At 38.5% G+C, this 23,338-nt stretch overlaps 1 protein-coding gene across 3 annotated transcripts in view; it reads right to left on the bottom strand.

The window, feature by feature from the left end:
* UVRAG (UV radiation resistance associated) overlaps nt 1–23,338 on the bottom strand; it is a 297,399-nt gene that overhangs the window by 228,097 nt on the left and 45,964 nt on the right. For 2 of the 3 annotated variants that reach the window (XM_042904090.1, XM_042904092.1), the window contains exons 4-5: nt 11,706–11,867; nt 2,971–3,045 (exon numbers count right to left, since the gene is read on the bottom strand). In XM_042904090.1, coding sequence (XP_042760024.1) covers nt 2,971–3,045; nt 11,706–11,867 — 237 coding nt within the window. Of the gene's footprint in view, nt 1–2,970; nt 3,046–11,705; nt 11,868–17,573; nt 17,641–23,338 lie in introns of those variants that run through there. The other variant, XM_042904091.1, reaches the window with a different exon arrangement.

The raw sequence follows: 23,338 nt of genomic DNA on the forward strand, positions 1-23,338 counted from the left end.
GGAAAAGGGGAAAAAAAAGACTCAAGAGAAGCCAAATATAGTGACTAATATGTGGACCTTTTATAGACTTCAGCGGGTTGATGGCCTCATGGGCATCACATGCCCACTCAACAATAATAAATATACAAAGCCTACACAATAATGCACTTCATACCATCCAGAGCACTTTCCCATGTACCCGCTCACTTGACTCTCACAATGCACATAGCGGATACCTCTGGTTAAATGTAAAGACAGAGAGCCCTGGTACTTTAACACGCTATACATAGTGGGAAGATGTAGAGACGCCAGGTAGCCTCGTGCTTAAAAGAAAACCACTGTTCTGCCACTTCCTACTTATATAGTCTTGGGTTAGTAGTTTCATGTTTTCTTCTAGGGTACTTTACCTATAAAATGAGAGTAATAACTACCTCATGGAGTTATTACACAAGATTAAATAAAAACAAGTATGATAGCTAGTATAGTGTCTGACATATAATAGGTACTCCTTAAATGAAAACTAGCAATGGTAGCTTTCAAAAGCTCTATAAATACCTGGTGTAACGCTGTTACTAGGAGAGCACTTTTCCCCTGCATTTTTTTTTTAATTTTTTTTTTTTAACGTTTATTTATTTTTGAGACAGAGAGAGACAAAGCATGAACGGGGGAGGGTCAGAGAGAGGGAGACACAGAATCTGAAACAGGCTCCAGGCTCTGAGCTGTCAGCACAGAGCCTGACGCGGGGTTCGAACTCACGGACCGCGAGATCATGACCTGAGCCAAAGTCGGCCGCTTAACCGACTGAGCCACCCAGGAGCCCCTTTTCCCCTGCATTTAAACTGCACTCAGATACCTAGATGTTTTATAACAAAGCAGGCAGCTATTAGAAACAGCCCCTGAAGATTTATTCGCTCTTTGTTTCTTGTATGTTGTAATGGGGGGGGGGGAGCACAAGGAAAGTTGACTAAAATATGTGTAGAAATAAGCTATTTTTATAATTTTCCAACTTTTGCTTGATGATGTACTGAAAGACCTGGACAAAATTATACCATATCCCTTTCCCTGTTGTTAAAACATAGGCTATTTGGGACACTTAATCCCTACTTCTGAACATTCTGCTTATGTATTGTGTGGGACGTGCTTTGGAAACAAGTTAGTGTCCATTAATTTGACTAACAAGGGGAAATAGCCACCTTTTTACTTTCTCAGTTCTATGAAGTGAACTAAACGGAGGTCTCTTAACTGGGATTAGAATTCAGGTTTTCTACTTTTCAAAACTATCATGTCTTGAAAAATATAAAATTAGGAGTTTTCATTTGTACAGGTCTCAAAACAGACCCTGAAACTTGCTTGCTATTGTCCCTAAATCTTCAATCTAGGCTTGACTATGTACGTCAGGTGATCAAGTCATGTGACTGTGTTTGTGAAATTAATCACCAAATTGCTATTTTCATCTCCTGAGAATTTCATTCCAAAAAGATTTGGTCCTTTTTACTGGATTCCACTCCTGCTCTATTTCCCCCCCATTACAATGAGAAAGCACTGCCATCTACTGGACTCTGAAGATATTGCTGCTATAGCTTTTAGTCCGAGAGAATTCTTACAATTCTACTGCTTTTTTGTACTTTGTCAATAATATAGCAGTTAGAGTTATTTTGACAGTATGAGTTACATAAAAATAAAATTCCAGGAGTCGGGGGTCAGGGTAAAGTAGGATAGGAGACAGAAATAATACCACCACCACCCCCCACCACCCCCCACCCCCGCCCCATTATTGCTGATAGTCCTAAATACAACATGCATTCATTCACCTACATTCATTAACAAATTTCTACTAAGCACCTACTATACTATACCCCAGGTACTGGGCAAGGGACACAATGTTAACACGATAGGATTAGAGAGGTAATCTCCCTTATCATATGATAGAGTTTAGCACCTAGTGGGTAGTTTCCATTTATTATTGAATTCTATTCATGTGCCAGGCTCATAATGTTCACGACCACCTTTCATCCCCCAAACAATTTATGATGAGGTAGAAATTGTTACCTCCATTTACAGAGGAGAAAATAAACTCAGAGGTGACTCAATTTGCCCAAGATCTCTCTCGTAGGTAAGTTAAACTAGGAAGTAAACTCACATCAATCTGACTCCAAAACCTGTATTCTTAACCACCAGATTACACTCATCCAGGTAGCTGTCAGCATCCTCCCCAAAACAAGAAGAGCTGACAAAAGGAAATTCAGGCAAAGACGGTCTTACATGTCTATGTTAAAGGCAAAACTCCTAAACTGAGAACTGAAGGTTTCCAGCTTATTGGAGAAGGAGCTAACCCAACAGCCTCTTACTCCCCCTGCTCCCCTAATTGCCATTCTGGCAGTTAAATCCATCTAGAAAACATCTCTTCAAGCCATCTAGCCTTATTCACCAACTTCCATCCGCTCCAACTTCAAGCTACAACAGTGTTCCTCTCTGGTTCTCCATAGTCCCCAAACATTAAAAAGGGCACCTCTACCTAAGGTGCTCTTCAAATTACTTATATTCTGCTCTAATTCACCTGTGTCATCTGCAAGACCCAAATAACTGACACCAAAAACAATTTTTCAAACTAATCCCTAAGATTTTCTGGTGTGTCCAATAGTTTCCAAACACACTCCTGGTAGTGAGACCGAACTGACTAATCCGTAATAAAATTGTACTGCACTTCATCAAAAGTCACCATTCTGTTTTGACCCTCCAAAGAATCATGTAGAATAAGAGCAAACAGCCCAGATCTTCTTTTAGGAAAGTCAATAATCTAGATTTAGAAAAGATGAATTGGGGTGGTTACAAAACAAGTTTTCGCTTTAGAAAGCATTTTACCTTAAGCCACACTAAACAAACTTATGATGATACTTAAAACAAGATTCTATTTACACAGTGCTTTTTACACTATGTGTCAAGGCACAGCTGGACTAAACAAAACTCACAGAATTAGGAAAACCCTCTTACCTTATGTTCAAATGGAGCACCATAGTAGCCATCGTTCAGCCCAAAAATTATTTCATTCTGGTTGCGGGCATGAATCTATAAAAGAAGAAAAACACCCTATCAGTTCTTCTCATTCCAATTAAGTTTTAATATGATTGGAGCATGACAGTTAAAACGGGACCTACTTCAATGCTGAAAAACAGGCTGACTAATCTAACAAGCCAGCAGAAAACAAATCACTTATCCTAAGACCAGAGAATCTATTGAGAGCCTCTTGCTTTAGTCAAAGGGCTCACAAAATCATCACATGAGATAACAGGCACCATCATTCACATATATTTTCCACAAATACTTCTTGAGATTGCTATGGAAAGGCTAGTTCTAAAACACAAGGGATCCAGAGACATACTGTATATTCTCTGATCTCAAAGAAAACACAATCCTAGTCCATAAGAGTGCTTTAAAAAACAAAGTCCTGAGGTGCCTGGGTGGCTCAGTTGATTGAGTGTCTGACTTTGGCTCAGAATCTCTCGGTCCATCAGTCTGAGCCCCATGTCAGGTTCTATGCTGACAGCTCAGGGCCTGGAGCCTGCTTGGAGTTCTGTGTCTCCCTTTCTCTCTGCCCCTCCCCTGCTCGTGCTCTTTCTCTCAAAAGAATAAATAAATGTTAAACACACACACACACACACACACACACACACACACACAAAGTCCTAGAAAAAAACATACAAGGTTAATATTATTTTCTATTTTCAAAAAGACAGTTTAAAGATAATAATACCTAAGCTGCATCATCACTCTGGACCCTAGTTTCCTCAACTAGAAATTAATGAGTCAGATTATGCTCTGTTATATCACACTTCTGTACCTACCCCCACCTCCTCCGGCTAAATCCAACATATCATCCAAATTTCACTCAAGATGACCAATCAATTTAACCTAACTAACGTCTGTAAAACAATCCGTTCAGTGACAACAGAATACACGTCACATGTATAGGAAACACTCACCAAAAAGAGATCTTATATTCTGGGCCATAAAATAAACCTCACAAAAGCCAAAAGGATTGAAATCATACAAACTCTTTTCTCTAAATCCGTCAGAATTCAAGTAGAAATCAAGAAAAGAAGGATATCTGGAAAATCCACAAATGTTTGAAAATTAAACACCATACCTCTAAATAACCCTTGAGTCAAGAAATAAAAGGGAAATTAGAAAATATTTTGAATTGAATGAAAATGAAAATACAACATTGAAGTCTGTGAGTCAGTTATTGCAAGGCTTAGAGGAAAATTTATTAAATGCTTACTTTAGAAAAGATAAGTCTCAAAACAGTAATGCAAAATCCTACCTTGAGAAACTAGTAAAGAAGAGCAAAGTAGGGGCGCCTGGGTGGCGCAGTCGGTTAAGCGTCCGACTTCAGCCAGGTCACGATCTCACGGTCCGTGAGTTCGAGCCTCGCGTCAGGCTCTGGGCTGATGGCTCGGAGCCTGGAGCCTGTTTCCGATTCTGTGTCTCCCTCTCTCTCTGCCCCTCCCCCGTTCATGCTCTGTCTCTCTCTGTCCCAAAAATAAATAAAAAACGTTGAAAAAAAAAATTAAAAAAAAAAAGAAGAGCAAAGTAAACCCAAAGCAAGCAAAAGAAAGAAAATTATAAGTATAAAATGAGAAATCAATGAAACTGAAAATAACGATAATCAATGAAACTAAATACCAGTTCTTTGCAAAGCTGAGAAAATGGATAACTCTCTAGGCAGAGTGATTAAGAGTAGAAAGAGACAGAAATTACTGATAGCAAGAATGAAAGAGGCAAGGATCATTAGACAGCCTATAAGCCTTACAAGAATAGAGTAATACTGTGAAAATTTTTATACTAATAAATTTGAAATGTTATGTGAAACTGACAAACTCTTAGGAAAACAAACTATCAAAGCTCACTCAAAAAGAAATAGATAACCTAAAAAGCCCCATATCTAGTTAAGTAATAGAAGTTATACTTTTAAACTTTCCCACAGGGAAATCTTAACACCCAAATGGGTTCACTGAAGAATTCTGTCAAACATTTGTGTAATAATGAATACCAACTTTGTTACACAAATCCTTCCAGAAAACCGAAAGCTAAACACTTCCCAATCTATTTTACAAGACCAGCATTACTCTCATACTAAACCAGAAAAGAACAATGCAAGAAAAGTACAGACCAATATCCCCCACGGACACAGATGAAAGAAGTCTTACCAAAATACTAGCAAATATAATCCATTATGAAAGGAAATTTCCTGAACCTGATAAAGTGTTTACAAAATTTACAGCTAGTATTATACTTAATAACGAAGGACTGAATACTTTTAACCAACATCAGTAACAAAACAAGGATGTCTACTCTACTCACTTCTATTCAACATTACATTGTACTGAAGTCTGAACCAATGAAATAAGACAAGAAAAAGAGAAAAAATACATACCATTAAGAAGAAATTAAACAATGTGTGCACAGATATGACTGCCTATATAGGCAGAATTTATAAAAGGAATCTACCAAAAAACTACTAGACCTAATAAATGAGTTTAGCAAGGTCAGAGAATACATGCTCCACACAGAAATGTTTGTATATATTAGCAACAATAGTTGCAAATAGGAATAGTTTTTTAAAGGAACAGCATTTAAACTAGCATTAAAGAACATGGAATCCACAGGTACAAATCTATCAAAATATGTGCAAGATCTGTATACTGAAAACTACAAGATGCTGATGAGTGAAATAAGATTTTCACAAATGCAGGGATACCATGTCCACAGATTGAAACACTCGATACCATTGAGATGTCAATTCTTCCCAAATTTTCTTAGATTTTTGTAGAATTGACAAATTAATCCTAAAATATATATGTAAAAGCAAAAGATCTAGAATAGCCAGAACAACACTGAAAAAAAGATCAAAGTTGGAGGATGCATATTACCTGAATTCATGACGTATAAAACTACACTATTCAAGATCATGTAGTATTGGCATAAAGACAGACGTGCAGATCAATAAAATACAATACGGTCCAGAAACAGACCCATACAAATGATTTTAAACAATTCATTTCAACAAAGATAGCAAGGTAATTCAATAAGAGCTCTTACAACAGAGTACAGGAACAAATGTTCATCTATCTGCAAAACAACGAACCTTACACTTTAAATAAAAGTGAATTCAAAATGATCATAGGCATAAACATAAAACCTAAGACTATAAAACTTCTAGAGAAAAAACTCCATAAGAGAAATCTTTGTGACCTTGGATTAGGCGAAGATGTCTTAGATAAAACACAAAAAGGATGAAACATTAAAGTAAAAGCTAATATAGCAGACTTCATCAACACTTATAAGCTTCTGTTCTTTGAACGGCACTTAAAGAAATGAAAAGCCACAGACTGGCAGAAAATAATTGGAAAATACAGATCTTATAAAGAACTGACTCATATCCAGAATACATACAGAAATTCTACTCGATAATGAGAATTCAAACAACCAAATAAAAAGTGGGCAAAAATCTGAATATTTTACAAAAAAAGGGTAAGAGAAAGAGAGACTGATGACAAACATTTTTTTAACTGCTCAACATGATTTCATCACCAGAGAAATTCAAATTAAAATCACAAGATTCTATACACCCATAACAAAGCAGCACAAACAGAAGAAAGAGAAATTAAGAAAACAATCCCATTTACAATTGTACCCAAAAAAATAAGATACCTAGGAATAAACCCAAAAAAGCAGTGAAAGACCTATGCTCTGAAAACAAGAAATTAAAGACAATGCAAAGAAATGGAAACACATTCCAAATTCTACACTCATGGACTAGAAGAACAAATATCGTTAAAATGTCGTACTACTCAGGGGTGCCTGGGTGTCTTAGTCGGTTAAGCGTCCAACTTCAGCTCAGGTCTTGATCTCATGGTTCATGGGTTCAAGCCCCATGTCAGGTTCTGTGCTGACAGCTCAGAGCCTGGAGCCCTCTTCAGATTCTATGTCTCCTCTCTCTCTGCCCCTCCCTGGCTCATGCTCTGTCTCTCTCTCTCTCAAAAATGAATAAACATTTAAAAAAAATTTTTTTAATGTCTTACTAGTCAAAGCAATCTACACATGTAATGTAATGCCTATCAAAATACCAACAGCATTTTTTCACAGAAATAAAATAAACAATCCTAAAATATATATGGAACCACAAAAGACCCTGAATAGTCAAAGCAATCTTGAAAAAGAAAAGCAAAGCTGGAGGCATCACAATTCTAAACTTCAAGTTATATTATAAAGCTGTGGTAATCAAAACAGTATGGCACTGGCATAAAAACAGACACATAGATCAATGCAACATAATATAAAATCCAGAAATAAACCCACAATGATATGGTCAATTAATCTTTGACAAAGCAGAGAAGACTATCCAATGGGAAAAAGACAGTCTCTTTAACAAATGGGTGTTGGGAAAACTGGACAGACACATGCAAAAGAATGAAACTGGACCACTTTCTTACACCATACCCAAAAATAAATTCAAAATGGATTAAAGACCTAAATGTGAGACCTGAAACCATAAAAATCCCAGAAAAGAACACAGGGAATAATTTCTCTGACATTGGCTGTAGCAACATAGGTCCCCTGAGGCAAGGGAAATAAAAGCATAATTAAACTATCAGGACTACATCAAAATAAAAAGCTTCTGCACAGCAAAGGAAACAATCAACAAAACTAAAAGGCAGCCTACTGAATGGGAACAGATATTTGCAAATGACATATCTTATAAGGGTTAATATCCAAGATATATAAAGAATTCATAAAACTCAACACCCAAAAAGCAAATAATCCAATTTTAAAAAGGGCAGAAGGCACAAACAGACATTTCTCCAAAAAAGACATTCACAGCCAACAGACACATGGAAAGATGCTCATCATCACTTACCATCAGGGAAATGCAAATCAAAACTATAATGAAATATCACCTCATAACTATCCGAATGGCTAAAATCAACAATACAAGAAACAACAGGTGTTGGCAAGAATGTGAAGAAAAAGAACACTCACGCACTGTTGGTGGGAATGCAAATTGGTGCAGCCGCTGTGGAAAACAGTATGGAGGTTCCTCAAAAAGTTAAAAATAAAACTACACTATGATCTAGCAATTGCACTATTAAGTATTTACCCAGACAATACAAAAACACTAATTCAAAGAGATACATGCACCCCTATGTTTATAGAACCATTATTTACAGTAGCTAAGATATGTAAGCAGCCCAAGTGTCCATCGACTGATGAATGGATAAAGAAGATATGGTGTGTGTGTGTGTGTGTGTGTGTGTGTGTGTGTGTGTGTGAGAGAGAGAGAGAGAGAGAGAGAGAGAGAGAGAGAGAGAGAGATGGTATATTACTCAGCCATAAAAAATGGAAGCTTGCCATTTGCAATGATTTGGATGCATCTAGAGAATATAATGCTAAGTGAAATGAGTCAGTCAGAGAAAGATAAATACCGTATCATTTCACTCATATGTGGAATTTAAGAAACAAATGAAGTGAAAAAAGAGAGAGAGAGGCAAACCAAGAAACAGACTCTTAACTACAGAAAACACACTGATGGTTACCAGAGGGCAGGTGGGTAGAGGAATAGGTGAAATAGGTGATGGGGATTAAGGAGTGCACTTGTCATGATGAGTACTAGGTAATTAAAATAAAAACTTAAAAAAAAAAAAAGAATCACAAGATACCACTTCAAACCCACCAGAATGGCAAATAGTTTGGCAGCTTCTTATAAATTTCAGCACACACTTAAAACTAGACCCAGACATCCCATTCCTAGGTATTTACTCAAGAGAAATGACAACATATGTCCACAAAAAGACCTATATTTAAATATTCACAGCAGCACTACTCATTGTGGTGGTTACTAGACTTCACACATTTGTCAAGCCTACTGAACTGTATACCTTAAAAGGGTGAATTTTATTATATATCCATTATACCTCAACAACCTGACTTGCAAAAGAAAATTTCATTCAAAAGTCAGCCCAACCTGACTCTACCTAGTCCTGTCTAAATACCTCTTCCATATATTCCCCCAAATTGTATTACAAAGCCGTAGTAATTAAAACAGTATGGTACTGTGCAGGTCTATGCAAGTATTCATCAATTATCAGTGTACTAAGTCTAAGGATCTTGTCTTACCCACCTCTGGATCCTTAACAGTAAGAACAATGCCTGATAGAAAGTACATGATCAATGAACCTAAGTAATTCTATTATCCTCATACATCTTAATCTTGCTTAGTCTGAAAATTTGTAACTCTATTTTTTTATGTTTATTTGTTTTTGAGAGAGAGAGAGAGAGAGAGAGAGAGAGAGAGAGAGAGATGGAGTATGAGTGGGGGAGAGGCAGAGAGAGAGGGAGACATAGAATCCCAGGCTCCAGGCTCTGAGCTGTCAGCACAGAGCCTGATACAGGGCTCAGACCCACGAATGGCGAGATCATGACCTGAGCTAAAGTCAGCCACTTAACCAACTGAGCCACCCAGGTACCCCAATTTGTAATCCAAGTTTATCTGATTTTCTAGTAGTATATTACTTGTTATATCTATTTCATAGGTGAGTTCTGACTTTCTACAATGATACTAAGTTTCTAATTGGCTTTAAAAATATGTTTTCCCTTTCTCTTGTTCTCCGTTATACCAGCATAACCAGCTTTATATTTATAATAAGACACCTGAAAGTTGACTCTCTGCAATTAAGCAAGTTTGACATAAACACAGTTGGGTATTTCAAGATCACTACCTAAGGAATATGTGAGTTGAAAGCATGAAGGCCATCTTCGTTGCTTCTATAGCCATACACTCTAATGTTAAGAAGCATCATCCTCTGAGAAATGCAGGTACTTTCAGAAGAAAGACAAACAAGTACTCAATACCAGAGTCTATCCACAGAGAGCCAACTATGGTATTTGGGAAGACAGAAAGAGTACTGCCTCAGCGCAGGGCTCTGGTTGGCCAATCTAAAGGCAACAAGTATACCGTACCAAAAGAGGAAAAAAGGCCCTAAGCTAAAAGTCATTGTTTTATAAATTTTTATTAAGACCAGTCCTAAAGGGGCGCCTGGGTGGCTCAGTTGGCTAAGCGTCCGACTTCGGCTCAGGTCATGATCTCGCGGTCTGTGAGTTCAAGCCCCGTGTCGGGCTCTGTGCTGACTGCTCAGAGCCTGGAGCCTGTTTCAGCTTCTGTGTTTCCCTCTCTCTCTGACCCTCCCCCGTTCATGTTCTGTCTCTCTCTGTCTCAAAAATAAATAAACATTAAAAAAAAAATTTAAAAAAAAAACAGTCCTAAAACAGGGAGAATAATACAAAAACAAAAAAGATTAAGAATCTGTAGCCATTAGAATTTAGTTATGGAAAATATCCATTATATGCATTGTTCTGGTCACTATATAGAAGAACACAAAATAAAGTATACAATAAGCAAAATGAGGGTAGAGGATTTTTTTTTAATCTGATAAAAAAAACATGTAGAAGTAAATTGATTCTTTAAAAGAAATATACCAGAAAGTCTATATTGAATAAATATTAAGAAACATCAAGGATATTCATAGATATGACTAATATTTTAAAGTTACCTTTAACAGCAGTCCCTCGGGTATCACAAAATAGATACAGCACTCATTCCAAGGTAGGTGGACTACCAAGGACTATATGTATATATTAGTGTGATACAAAACAAAGAATAAATTTGTAAGTCAGCCAGGCCTGGAATCAAATCCCAGCTCCGCCTAGCAGTGTGATCTTGAACAGTTTTTTAAACTCTCTATGGTTCAATTTTCCCATCTGGAAAATAAGGGCAATAATACCAAACTTCACAAGGCTGACACAAACACAAATTATAATAATCTATGTCTGGGGATGGTAAATAGGTTTCAAATCATATGCAACTCTGATAAATTACTAGTTGCATCCCAGAACAGTGTCAGAAGGGATTATGGAGCTACTTCTGAGCTCAGCTAGAAGGGTGCTATGATCCAATAGGTACATCACTCAAAGGGGATTGGTAGCAGTGTATAAACCAGGCAATTGTTATCTCCGTGCTCAATAAACAGTAGCTCTCCTTATTCCTGAAACAACTCAACTCTACGGATCATAAGAGAAGCGCTTTATAGTACATTCCATATTTGCAACTTAATGTTTAGATTCTATCGGGGAATATCCAATAAAACAGAAGAAGCAGAATGCTATTGGAAAGTATATTCTTTCCTACACCTCCCAGGAAAAAATCCTCTTGAATTAGCAGCTTAGGGTGCTTCCTCATAAGTTTCCTCAGTTAAAAATTATTTTTCAAACTTGGTAATGACTCAAATTTCTATAATTAAGTAAACAGTCATCAAAGTTCTCTATGATCGGAAATGTAGAATCGTAAGAATCTACAGAAAGGTTAGATAGGTTAATTTAGAGAAGACAACTACTCATAACTAGAATCTAAAAATTCCCTAAACATTAAAAAAAAGTGGGGGTGCACCTGGGTGGCTCAGTCAGTTGAGTGTCCAACTTTGGCTCAGGTCTTGATCTCGCGGTTCATGGGTTCAAGCCCCGCATTGGGCTCTGTGCTGACAGCTCAGAGCCTAGAGCCTGCTTCAGATTCTGTGTCTCCCTCTCTGTCTGCCCCTCCCTTGCTCATGTTCTCTTTCTTTCTCTCTCTCAAAAATACATAAACATTATAAATAAATAAATAAACAAATAATTACCTGCTGACCCAAGTATTTCAGCCCATCCAAACAGACTTTCCATTCAATCAAAAGCTGGTAGATGTCCTCCTTTCCACCCCATATCTTCACCACGAAACAAGACACAGATGTATCAAGACGGTCTGGCATTATTCCAAAATCAAGACTCCGCCACGTTGGATTCTGTTGATGGAAAGGAGAGCGTGCTTTATGAAGACTCTAACTTGTTTATAATTATTTCAATTAGGTTATAAATCATTTTGTTTTTAAAAACCAAAAGACCTCATAAATGTATTAAATTACAAACCTAAATGAATCAGGAAGACATTCCCATTAACACAATGGTAGTGATAATGGTATAAGCATACCTCGGAGCTAATTGCCGGTTTGGTCCCAGACTACCACAATAAAGCAAGTTTCACACTAAAGCAAGTCAAATGAATCTTTTGGTTTCTCACTGCATAGAAAAGTTATGTTTATAATATAACACAGTCTCTTAAGTGTTCAATAGCATTATGTCTAAAAAAAAGAAATGTAAACACCTTTTAAAAAATACTTTATTACTGGGGCACCTGAGTGGCTCAGTCAGTTAAATGTCCAACTCCGGCTCAGGTCATGATCTCACAGTTTGTGAGTCTGAGCCCCACATCAGGCTCTCTGCTGTCAATACACTGCCCGCTTCAGACCCTCTGTCCCCCTCTCTCTCTGCTTCTCCCCCTTCTCAAAAATAAATAAACACTAAAAAAAATACTGCTTAAAAATGTAACCATCATCTGAGCATTGAGCAAGTCATAATCTTTTTGCTGGTGGAGGGCATTGCCTCGATGTTGATGTTGGTGTATGCAATGAGGATAGTACTTTACACACAGTAAAACCTCTTTCAAAATTACAATCAAACCTCTTGAACCTACCACTGTTTTTTAACAACTAAATTTGGGTAATATTCTAAATCCTTCCTCGTCATTTCAACCATCTTCACAGGATCTTAACCAGGAGTAGATTCTTTCTCAAGAAACCACTTTCTTTCTTCATCCATGAGAAGCCAGTCCTCATCTGTTCAAGTTTTATCATGAGATAACAGCAATTCAGCCCCGTCTTCAGGCTCCCCTTGTAATTCTACTTCTCTCCCTATTTCTACAACGTCTGTCATCACTTCTTCCACTGAAGTCTTGAACCCCATGAGGTCGTCCATGAGGTCTGGAATCAGCTTCTTCCAAAATCCTCTCAATATTATTCTGACCTCTTCCCATGAACCACAATGTTCTTAATGGAATCTAGAATGGTGAATCCTTTCTGGCAGGTTCTTAATTGGCTTTGCCCAGATCTATCAGAATCGCTATCTATAGCAGCTACAGCCTTATGAAATTTATTTCTTAAATAATAAGACTTGAATGTTGAAATTACTCTTTGGATCCACGAGCTACAGAATGGATGTTGTCAGCAGGCATGAAAACAACATTAATTTCATTTTACACCTCCATCAGAGGTCAAGAGTGTTCAGGTGCATTGTCAATGAGGAGTAGTATCTTGAAAGGAATCTTTTTCTGAGCAGATCCCAACAGTGGGCTTAAAATATTCATGAAATCATGTTGGAAACAGATGTGTTGCCACTCAGGCTTTCTTGCTCCATTTATAGAGCAGAGGCAGAATGGATTTAGCACAATTTTTAAGGGCCCTAAAATTTTCAAAACGGTACGACATTGGCTTCAACTTAAAGTCACCAGCTGCATTAGTTCGTAACAAGAGAGTCAGACTGTTCTTTTGAAGCTTTGAAACTAGGCACTGACCTCTTTAGCTGTGAAAGTCTTAGATGGCACCTTTTTCCAATTAAGAAGGCTGTTTGATCTACATTGAAAATCTGCTGTTTAATGTAGCCACCTTTATTAATTATCTTCGTCAGATCTTCTGGAGAACTTGCTGCAGCTTCTACATCAGCACTTGCTGCTTCACCTTGCACTTTTGTGTTATAGAGACAGTTTCTTTCCTTAAACTTCATGAACCAACCTATGCTAGCTTCAAACTTTTCTTCTGCAGTTTCCTCACCCCTCCAAGCCTTCATGTAATTGAAGAAAGTTAGGGTCTTGCTCTAGATTAAACTTTGACTTAAGGGAATGTTGTGGTTGGCTTGATCTCCTATTGGGACCTCTCAAACTTTCTCCACATCAGCAGTAAGACTGTTTTCACTTTCTTATCATCCTGTGTTCACTGGAGCAGCACCTTTAATTTCCTTCAAGAACTTTTCCTTTACATTCACAACTTAGCTAACTACTGGGTGCAAGAGGCCTGGCTTTGGTATATATCTTGGCTTTCAACAGGCTCTCTGCACTAAGCTTAATCATTTCTAGCTTGTGATGTAAAGCAAGAGGCATGTGACTCTTTATTTCACTTGAACATTTAACGGGCCATTGTAGGGTTATTAACTGGCCTAATCACAATATTGTTATGTCTCAGGGAAATAGGGAGGCTGGAGGAGAGGGAGAGAAGTGGGGAAATGGGCTGGTCAGTGGAGGAGTCAGAACACACACAACATTTATCAGTTAAGTTCACCATCTTATATGGGTGCAGTGCATTGTGATAGCAATGTCACAGGTCACCATAACAAGTATAATCATAATGACAATTTTGAAATATTGTGAGAATCACTAAAACATGACACAGAGACAGAAAGTAAGCAAATGTTTTTGGAAAAATGGTGCCAACAGACTTGGTCAAAGCCAGGTTATCATAAACTTCCAATCTGTAAAAACACATTATCTGTGAAGCGCAGTAAACTGAAGTGCAGTAAAATGACGTATACCTGTAAACAGTACAGGAGCACCTGCCAACCATTTGCTGAGTGAAGAAAACAGTAAGAGGAGGAGGAACATCAGTACAGAGGCTACCGTAGTAGGGCCTGCAGATGATGGTCTGGGAGACGGAGAATGGACGTGGAACAGGTAAGGGAGATGGGTTTTGGAACTAGATGTGACAGGAGTTGCTGATGGGTTGGAGGGAGGGCATAGATAAGGGAGGAATCTACAAGGTCTCCTGGGTTTCTGCCTCAAACAACTGGGCAGATGATGTGCCGTTTTCTGTGCAGGGGGAGACTGGCAAAGGGTAAGGGATACGGTATGGGGGGTGGGGGGGCAGGGCAAGAGAACCAGGAGTCCGCTCTTGAACGTGCCAGGTATGAGATGCCTTTGGGATACGTGGGCACGGACATCAGGCTGACAGTCTGGAGCCCAGAAGAGAGGTACAGGTGGAAGTGGCAGCCATGTCATGAGCCAGGTCACCCAGGGAGAGTAGGAATGAAGGGAGAAGAGGGCCGGGACCCACGTGGGTCCATAACGGTCTTAAAGCCAACAAAAACCAACCCAGCCGAACAAGGTCACGTTAGTGTGGTGAGCTGGAGAAGTCTGTTTCAGCTCCCTGGGTTTGCTTCTTCCTCTGTAAAATGAGATGATAATTCTTCCTCATAGGACCATACCCCAAAGCCCCGGACACACAAGGAGGGGCTCAACAGATGACAAAGCCCCAGGGTGGCCCCGATTTCTCCGTTCTGACAAGACCGGAAAAGAGACAGACTTAGCTCTTCTCCAGCCGAAGCCAGCAGAAATAGGTCCCTTAGCCATCTCGATGAGTTAGTCCCCCTCAGAGCTTTGCCGATTCTCCAGGCTTCTCCAGAGCACTGGCCAGCAGGGCCCTGCCCTAGAAGGGAAGTCCATGCTGCATGCAGCTCCTCAGAATGACCACCAGTACTTCTGAATTTTGCTGCTTATTGTCACTAGGAGGATACATTCTAATTTCTCACTAACATGGCCTCATATGGTAATTCATCTATTTATTCAATACTTAATGCACAATTATTAAGAACCAACACATAAATGCCTTCAAAATACCTCTAAAGTATTAGATTCAAACCTCTATTTAAAGAATTACATTACTTCATGAAAAGGTCAGTAGAAGAATTATGCAAAAGGCTACACAGTAGCACAAACGGGAGTAAATAAACTTTAAATGAATCGGGGAAAGACATCACCACAGAGGCTGTGAAACTTGACTTCTAAAGGATAAACAGGATTTCCCCAGGTTAAAATAAGGAACGGCAGGCACAGGGAACACCATAAACAAGGGTCCAGCAGTATGACGTATGATGTGGTCAGGGAGCTAAGACAACTGGTTCACAAAGCTCAAGAAATAAACAAGGCACTAAGTTGAAGGATCTTTGGGGACACCTGGCTGGCTTAGTTGGTAGAGCATGCAACTCTTGATCTCAGGGTCGTGAGTTCAAGGCCTATGTTGGGCATAGAGATTACTTAAAAAGAATAATTTTAAAAAATCTTAAAAAAAAAAAAAAATGGGGGCGTCTGGGTGGCTCCGTTGGTTAAGTGGCTAACTTCGGCTCAGGCCATTATCTCGCATTTCGTGAGTTCAAGACTCGTGTTGGGTTCTGTGCTGACAGCTCAGAGCCTGGAGCCTGCTTCAGATTCTATGTCTCCCTCTCTCTGCCCCTTCCATGCTCACACTCTGTCTCTGTCTCTCCAAAAATGAATAAACATTAAAAAAAATCTTTTTTTAAACCTGAAGGATGTTTTATGCCTTGCCAAGGAGTACTTTTACTTTGTACAGTATGGGGAGAAAAGTTTTAAGGTAAGAATGACAAGGTCAACTTTATGCTCTAAAAAGCTTTATTTTTCATTAAGAGAATCATTCAGATAGTTGAAATGCTAAATGTAAATATAATCAATCTTACCAAATTAACAATTTTAATACAATATAAATCAGTCAATCAAACAGTCCTCATACAAGAATTAACAATTCTTGGCTCTGTGACAGTTATTTTTCTGACCAAAGCAGGGAGGGGAGTAGGGTAGTGCTTGCTTTTGTTTTGGGAGATACACTGACGCATGTGTTTTGTGGGTTTGGTTGTTAAAGTTTCTGGAGATAAGACATGACTTCCAATTTCACAGCACTTTATGTCTGATATATCTTTTTCACTTATAGTTTGATATTTTTATTGCCTGATTTCCTTCCACTAAAATAAAAGCTCTGACAGACAGTAACATTGTCTGATTTGTTCACAAGATCTTCAAAGCTTGAAAAATCCGTGGTATGCACTCAGTATTTGCTGCATTAGTGAATGAATGTCTGATCAATTGATATGGATGTCTGAGGATACTGAAAGACCATCAATAAACAGCACGATGATAATACAGTAAGCACATTTATGCAATCAGTTTTATATTGAATCATTTAAAAAAAAAACAACTAAATTCCCACCCATCCACAAATTTTAGCCTACGATCAACAGAATTCCATTCTTGTATGACCCCCAGGATCTACGTGACTGTAACTGTTTCAGCAGCCCTGCTAAATAAGGGTAGAGCACAATCTGACCAGTCAGTAAGCTTCGCAGACACCAAAGTGATAGCTAGAAATGTGGATGGAACCGCTGCAATCAACCAAACAGAACCACTGGCTTATGAAGTCATTTAACTTCAGCCTTTGGTCTGTCAAACAGAGCTGAGGGGCAGGGCAGTATGGCAGAGAGGCAAGTGCTGAAGTTAAGCTATACTGCTAACCCACATAATCCCCTCTGTATCTTACAATACTCACTTATAAAAACCAGAACAACCATCACCTTACAGAGTTATAAAGCTTAAACAGAATAATCATAATTATAGTAATAGCTGCCATTTTAACATTTTATTAGTGACAGGTACTATATAAAGTCAGATAACATGAAAAGGACACAGAAGAAAGCCTATCCTAGCATTAGACAGAAGTATCTAATCTGTTTAATAAAACAGCACTGTTCATATCAATAAGCCCACCTGTAGTAAATAAGACAACCGGTTAACCTCATTAGTTAAAAAGATAAAATATCATATTTCATCGAGTCTGAATTACCACCAATGATAAGAAGTATCATTATTTTGGGGCGCCTGGGTGGCTCAGTCGGTTAAGCGTCCGACTTCGGCTCAGGTCATGATCTCGCGGTCTGTGAGTTCGAGCCCTGCGTCGGGCTCTGTGCTGACAGCTCAGAGCCTGGAGCCTGTTTCAGATTCTGTGTCTCCCTCTCTCTGACCTTCCCCCGTTCATGCTCTGTCTCTCTCTGTCTCAAAAAAATAAATAAACGTTAAAAAAAAAAAAATTAAAAATAAAAAAAAGGAAGTATCATTATTTTATGTGCCATTAAAAAAAAAAGTAGCAATGATTTTAAGATGCATCTAGATTTCAAAGGTATTATACTGTGAAAAAATGTGCACCTGAGAATCAATGAAACACAATAGCTAAGTGCCTTATCCAAGGTCTCGTAGTAAAAATAGCACCAGAATTTGAACCTAGGTCTCTAAAATTCCTCTCATGTTCTTTTTTCTGTGTCTGGTTCTTGGGATTTTTTTTCACCCCACCAAATTACAGAAGATAATTTAGAACAAAAGGGACCTTAAGAGATTGTCAACAATTTCCTTATTTTGGATCCCACAGCCAGAAGCAGAAAGAGGAAGGGAGAACTCTGCCCTCGACCCGTGCCCTATTCTCTGGCCAAAAGGAACTGGGGTCCCTTCACAGGACTCAAACTTGCTCTTACTGTTCTATCACCTCATGTACACCTGAGCAGGGCCGAGACACAAATAAGTAATTAAACATGACAGCAAAAACTAAAATATTACCACAAGAACGAATGATTCATTACAGATATGCTATACTTAATCTTCACAAAACTCAGAGTCCTCTGAGTTGACAGCATTATTCCAATTTTTCAAAGGAGATACTATACTATATACTATTGTATATATACTATAAACCATTAAGTGATTTGCATAAGGTCACACATTTGGTTATAACTGGAACAGGAAGTCAAAGTCTACGTATCTGCCTTTAAACACATGATAACAATTAAAGACAAAAAGAAAACAAACAAAAAGGACAACATCAGCTAACTTTTGTATAGGACGTAGGCCATGCTGCTAGGGATCATTTACCATAAAGCATTTGGGCCTCAGTCCTAGGCAGCCCCTGAAGGAGACTCTAGTATAAGATGGGATGTTCCTCATGACAACCTTGAGTCAACGAGAAAAAGGTAAATAAAAAAGGTAAATGTTCCCTAAATAAGAAAGGGGAAGGTGGGGGGGGGGGGGGGGAAGATGTGATGTAAACATGAAAAATTCAAATGATAACATTTCACCTAACTGGAATTCAACAGACCACCAACTCCACTATCCTTGAATAGTCAAAAAGAGGAAGCATGAAAAAAGAGCTACTTAAACTACCAAGTTAGATCGCATATATCCTATAAAATAAATAAATAATAAATAAATAAAAATGTCAAGTCCATGCATAGAATTTGTTTATTCCTAATTGGCATTAATTGGCATATTTTTCCAGAATATGCACTTTATTAAAACATGTATGTCTAAATGGTCGACAAAAGCATAGAACTGGAAAAGGTAATCAATTAGAACAGTATGTGAGGAAATATAAATTAAAAACACAACGTAATACCACCATCCAGCCAGAATAGCTAAAATTTAAAAGACAGATAATACCAAGTTTGAGCAAGGATGCAGAGCAGCTAAAAACCTCACACTGCTAATAGGGCTGCAACCAGTATAAACATTTTGAAAAACTATTTGGCAATATCCATGAAAGCTGAAAATAACGATGACCCTCGCACTTGATTCCACTCTTAAGTATGTATCTAAGGAAAATGAAATGCATACACATGTTCACCAGAGAACATGTCATTAGATTTAATGAACTACTACATGCAACAATATGGACGAATCTCACATATATAATGATGCTTATACATGATAGATATATATCTAGATACATACATAGATAGATAGATAGATAGATAGATACATAGATAGATAAAGTTCAAAAACAAGCCAAACTAATCATTGGTGCTAGAAGTCAGGACAGTGGTTCTCCTTGGGAGGAGGCAGTGACTAGAAGGAGAACATGAGGAGCGCTGATAATGTTCTATATTTCTTGATCTGGTTACAATGATCTGTTCTCTTTGAAAAATCATTAAGATATTATTTGTGTCCTTTACTGCAGTATGCTAGATCTCAATAAAAAGTAATGAAATTAATATTCCTTAAAAACCCAATAGCAGAAAAAATACAGCATCTTAAAAGGAGGAGGTTGCTGGGGGCATCTGGGTGGCTCAGTCGGTTAAGCGTCCAACTTCCACGCAGGTCATGATCTTGCCATTCAGAGTTCAAGCCCCGCATCGGGCTCTGTGCTGGCAGCTCAGAGCCTGGAGCTGCTTCAGATTCTGTGTCTCCCTCTCTCTCTCTCTGCCTCTCTCTCTCAAAAATAAACATTTAAAAAAAATTTTTTTTAAAGGAAGAGGTTGCAGAGATAAAGCAAATAAAGGTATCTCTTCATGATATAATTTTAGGCCTTAAAGTCTAAAGAGCAGAAGTTGGAGAACCTTCCTGGCCTTCAAATTACACCACCTGAAAAGGCAGCTATTTCCTCTCCTATGTGTAAGATGACCTCTCATCTAAAGTACATGTGCTCTAGAATATGACACAGTATAATTTCAAATTCTCACTCTCAGAATGATAAAGTACCAGAGAAAGTATGAAAGAACCACCTCTTTCCAAAGTGAAAACAACACTTGGTGAATATATCTGAATGGCTGTATTGCATGGGGGAGAGGGATGATTCTGGGGGCAGTTGTTGCATTAAATGTTTGTAAATACTTCATTCTAAAATAAATTAGAGGGGCGCCTGGGTGGCTCAGTAAGTTAAGCATCCGACTCTTGATTTCGGCTTGGGTTATGAACTCGTGGTTCATGGGTTCGAGCCCCACATGGGGCTCTGTGATGACAGTGAGGAGCCTGCTTAGGATTCTGTCTTCCTCTCTCTGCCCCTCCCCTGCTCGCTCTCTATCTCTCTCTCTCTCTCTCAAAATAAATAAATAAACATTAAAAAAATTTTTTTAACATATTAGAAGCCTTTGAAGGTGAGGCTAGTGTTCTTACATTACATCATATGGTTAAACAGATGAGCTGGGTTTCCTTTCTAAGCCAACACAGCAGTAACCCAGCACAGCTATTGTCAGCCTTCTCATTATAATGACCTTCCTTTATACTTTCACAAAATAGCTGCCAGACAATGAGCGGTAACTCCTGAGTCTGTACATTCAGACACAGGCAGAAAAAAGCCTACCAGACATTCAGAGACTTTATTGCCCGTGCACTTTATTACTATAAAGACCCAGATGATTTTTATTTATGTTTAACCTATGCATGTCAGCCCATTTTCTAGATGGAACAAATTATTCAAATACTAAGATCATCTAGGAACCTATACCGTATTCACTAAAAAAGTACAGTGGCAAAATATCAGGATATTTATGGCTTTGAAAAGTTCCCTGCCTACTAACTACCCACAAGACAATCCAAAATCATTATTTTACCAGGACAATTTCCCCAGAACACTGCTCAGTGACTGCTTATTTATTAAAAAAACACACTTGTACAAAAATTTCAAAACATTCACAAAATATCATTGTTCTTATCACTCAATAACAAATGTATCCTCATAAGAAACAATTTAAGGGGTGCCTGGGTGGCTCAGTCAGTTAAGCATCTGACCCTTGATTCCAGCTCAGGTCATGCTCTCATGGCTTGTGGGTTCGAGCCCTGCCTTGGGCTCTGAGCTTAGAGCTCAGAGCCTGGAACCTGCTTCGATTCTCTGTCTCCCTCTGCCTCTCTGCCTCTCCCCCACTCGTGCTCTGTCTCTCAAGTCTCTCTCTGTCTCTCAAAAATAAATGTCAAAAAAAATTAAAAAGAAACACAACTTAAATCGTTAAATTTCTCAAAAAATACACGGTAACTCTTGGGAACTGCATGCTGATTTTGTAAGTAGTAGTTCTTTCTCAGCCCATTCAGCTCTCTTTCCCTCTAATTCACCTCTACTCCCCCATCACATCTCAACTTAGGACTTCCTTTCTGTCAGAAACCTTTCCTAGCCATCCTCTCTTAACTGAGATAAATAATACTCCTCCATGTTTTCAAAAAATCCTGTTGTTCCCTGGTACTATAATTGCATGTGTCAATTATCTTAGTCTCCCTCCAGCTCATGTAGTTGACCAGACAGAAGTTAGAAACCCCTGTAGATGATGCAGTTTAACACTGGATAACATAATTTGGCATAAATCAAGAGGATCCAGCTCTCTTCTCACGTACACGTACCCACAGAGATGAAGTGTTAATTCATCTGGTCACAATTCAACTCAAACATAAACTCGGTTTGACAATCACTCAGTAACTCATAAAAAATATTTATACTGTGAAGTCGTTTTTTTCCCCAAAGATTTGAAACAGCTCAGGCAGTCAACATTCCAACCAAAGTTTATGGTTCTGATAGTTATGTCACATGCTTTCCCTAAAAATAGAGGCTCTAGAACTTTGTTTATTCAATTATAAGGCCTATCACTGACCTCCACTAGACCTCTAGCGAATATTTAATCAGTAGAAGGAAGGAAGCTGAAGGAAATGTGATGTAAAGGGAGGGAGCACTATGTTGTAAAAGAATGGGGCCCTCTGGTTTTACCAGTCACTACCAGCCTAGGGACCTAGAGCAAGTTCCTCAGCCTGTCTGAACCTTAGTTTCCCTAACTACCAAAGCAGCACGTATCTTACCTTGTAGCACTGCTATCAGGGTAAAAAAAACGTACATCACGCATCCAACACGCTACTTGAATCACAGGTGGGTACTTAATAACTGATGCCTCTCATTTATTAAAGAAACACACAGATACAGGGAAATTTCGACCCACGTGTAAACTAGCACCACTCTTACTCCTACCATGAAACTCGTAATTTTGTGATCAAAGTTTAAAAACTCCCTTTTTGCAAAAGTATCTAATGACCAACTTTATAACTGTTAAAGATAGGTGCACGTGGGTTCATTATACAACTCATCTGTACTTTTGTAAACATATAAAATCAATGTTAGAGAATCTGGGTACCTCCATTCTTGTTGCTTCAATCATTTTAGTTATTAATTAACCAATGACCCTTCAATCTAGCCTTCTCCTAAACCAAAACAAAAAAAAAAAAAAAATCCAAGAGTTAACAAATGGTTTGGAGGGTGTGACACGCTAGCTGAACTAGAGACCTTTAAAGTTAAAGCATATACACTGACGACTAACTGTTCTACACTAAACGTATCTGAGAACAAACCATGACTCTTGACTTGTAACTTGGAGACACATCTCTACCATCTAGCCTGTCAAAGGTGGATTATTCATTACTCAATGCGATAGACATTTGTTGGACTTCTCTGGATGAAGCACTATGCTAGGGACAATAGAAAATAGATAAATGAAATAGTTGAGTGTCTTTGCCTACCAAATACTCCTAGTTTTGTGTGACGTGTAACTGCACCCTTGCCCAAATCTCTCTCCTGCTAACCAGACCTTAACCATCATCTCCTATCTCTCCAGGTCATTTCCTCTGTGGCCCTGATCCTCTGTTCCTTTGCCCCTGTTGTCATACTTGCTGAGCAAGACCTCAAACCACCCCTGCTCATCCCACCCCACATAGCCATACTAGCTTCTTAGCCAGTTCTTGAAAACCTCAGGTACACTCCTGCTTTTGCACCTTCCTGTTTCTTGGCCTGCAACAGTCCTTCCCCATATAGGTACA

This window comes from Panthera leo, chromosome D1, assembly GCF_018350215.1.
Source record: "Panthera leo isolate Ple1 chromosome D1, P.leo_Ple1_pat1.1, whole genome shotgun sequence".
Lineage (NCBI taxonomy): Eukaryota > Metazoa > Chordata > Mammalia > Carnivora > Felidae > Panthera > Panthera leo.